Consider the following 1538-nt stretch of genomic DNA (forward strand, 5'->3'; position numbering starts at 1 on the left):
ATATAGACACAGAACAGATAAAGACCACCTTATGATTATTATAAACATATAGACACAGAACAGATAAAGACCACCTTATGATTATTATAAACATATAGACATAGAACAGATAAAGATCATCTCATGATTATTATAAACATATAAACATAGAACAGATAAAGATCATATAATGATTATTATAAACATATAAACATAGAACAGATAAAGATCATCTAATGATTATTATAAACATACAGACATAGAACAGATAAAGATCATATAATGATTATTATAAACATGTAGACATAGAACAGATAAAGATCATCCAATGATTATTAATAACCACAAACATGACACTTTAATGTTACATTTAATTGTAGTTAAATGTAATGAAAATAGTAAGAACTAGCAGTACAACCTTTAAATGGTGTGTGTGTGTGTGTGTTGCAGCTCTGCAGATTCAGAACCATCAGCGTAGACAGAAGCTGGACCTGGTCTTGTCTCACTCCTTCAACCAGTGGCAGGCCTGCCTGGAAGTTGGCATCCAGCTGAACCAGCTGCTGGGCTTCCCCTTACCTGAGCCCCAGATCTCCAGGTGAACCTCCACAGAACACACACACACCTGTGCTGCAGCTCCTTTATATATAAATATATATACATATATAAATATAAATATATATACTGTATATAAATATAAAACTGTTCAGTGAAACCTTTCAGTACTGATGAGTAAAGATACTCAGTTCGTAGTTCTGTAAGCCTAGTTTTAGAGTTTTACAGTAAAAGTACTAAACCCATAGTGATAAATACTCTGCGACAGTAAAAGTACTCCACAGTGAAATCTCCTTGTTGTCCCTCATCTGGTCCAGGTTGTGTGAGGGGACGGTGGTCCACCAGCTGGTCCACAGCATGCAGTCTGGAGGAAAACTGTGGCCGTTTTTGGGGAACGATCATACGAGTGTGAAACTCTTTCAAACCTTTCGGGCCGTCGTCCAGAAGAAGGCGTCACTTCTGGACGACCTGACCGCTGACCTGCAGCAGCGGTTACTCCTGAACTAGGACGAGGAGGCTCAAGCCAGCTGCTCGGTCAGAGTTCAGGAGGATCTGCGACTCAGCCTCCTCACCTGGAGCTTCTCGCTCTGTTTACTGTTACATGCAGTATATTTAGATTTATTCAGCACTACGTTTCGTAGGTTCAGCTACGATCCTGTTCAAATTTTTCGGCTGCCGGTTCGTTCCAGCTTGTTCTCGGCTCAGTTTTTGAGGGCGGATATTTGGGATTTGACCAATCATAAACCAGTGCATTCTGGGATAGTTCAGGGTTTTTTACACTTTTTACTCTTTCTGACTGATCTGAGAGCTGTTGTTATTTCATACAAAAAATATGATCATCTCATAAATATATTCATACGTTAGTAGAAGAATCTACCAAACAGTGAACTTCTACTTCTAACTCATCATTACTAATAATAACATATTGCTTACATGGGTACGTTTGATACATGAAGTACTCATAATACTTCTACTGTAGAGGAGAATTCAGGACTCTTGTATTGCAG

At 38.6% G+C, this 1538-nt stretch overlaps 1 protein-coding gene and 1 long non-coding RNA gene across 2 annotated transcripts in view; one reads left to right on the forward strand and one right to left on the reverse strand.

The window, feature by feature from the left end:
• Positions 1–95, reverse strand: part of LOC116380363 (uncharacterized) — a 554-nt gene extending 459 nt beyond the window's left edge. The window contains exon 1 of the long non-coding RNA XR_004212547.1: positions 29–95. This is a non-coding gene — a long non-coding RNA (uncharacterized LOC116380363). The remainder of the gene's footprint in view (positions 1–28) is intronic.
• Positions 96–229: 134 nt separating this feature from the next.
• Positions 230–1124, forward strand: LOC116380362 (protein asteroid homolog 1-like). Its single transcript, XM_031842289.1, has 2 exons — positions 230–574; positions 849–1124. Exons 1-2 carry the CDS (start codon positions 369–371, stop codon positions 1036–1038), a joined length of 396 nt encoding a protein of 131 aa, XP_031698149.1. The 5' UTR covers positions 230–368; the 3' UTR covers positions 1039–1124.
• The last annotated feature ends 414 nt before the right edge of the window (positions 1125–1538 follow it).

Source organism: Anarrhichthys ocellatus, unplaced genomic scaffold, assembly GCF_004355925.1.
Source record: "Anarrhichthys ocellatus isolate YVR2014 unplaced genomic scaffold, GSC_Weel_1.0 scaffold6936, whole genome shotgun sequence".
NCBI classification, from domain to species: Eukaryota; Metazoa; Chordata; class Actinopteri; order Perciformes; family Anarhichadidae; genus Anarrhichthys; species Anarrhichthys ocellatus.

What these genes read in the sequence shown, in the direction of transcription:
- LOC116380362 (XM_031842289.1), top strand. Translation starts at nt 369, where the DNA reads ATGAAAATAGTAAGAACTAGCAGTACAACCTTTAAATGGTGTGTGTGT. An exon ending in CCTGAGCCCCAGATCTCCAG is followed by an intron (nt 575 to 848) that starts GTGAACCTCCAC and finishes CATCTGGTCCAG; the next exon opens with GTTGTGTGAGGGGACGGTGG.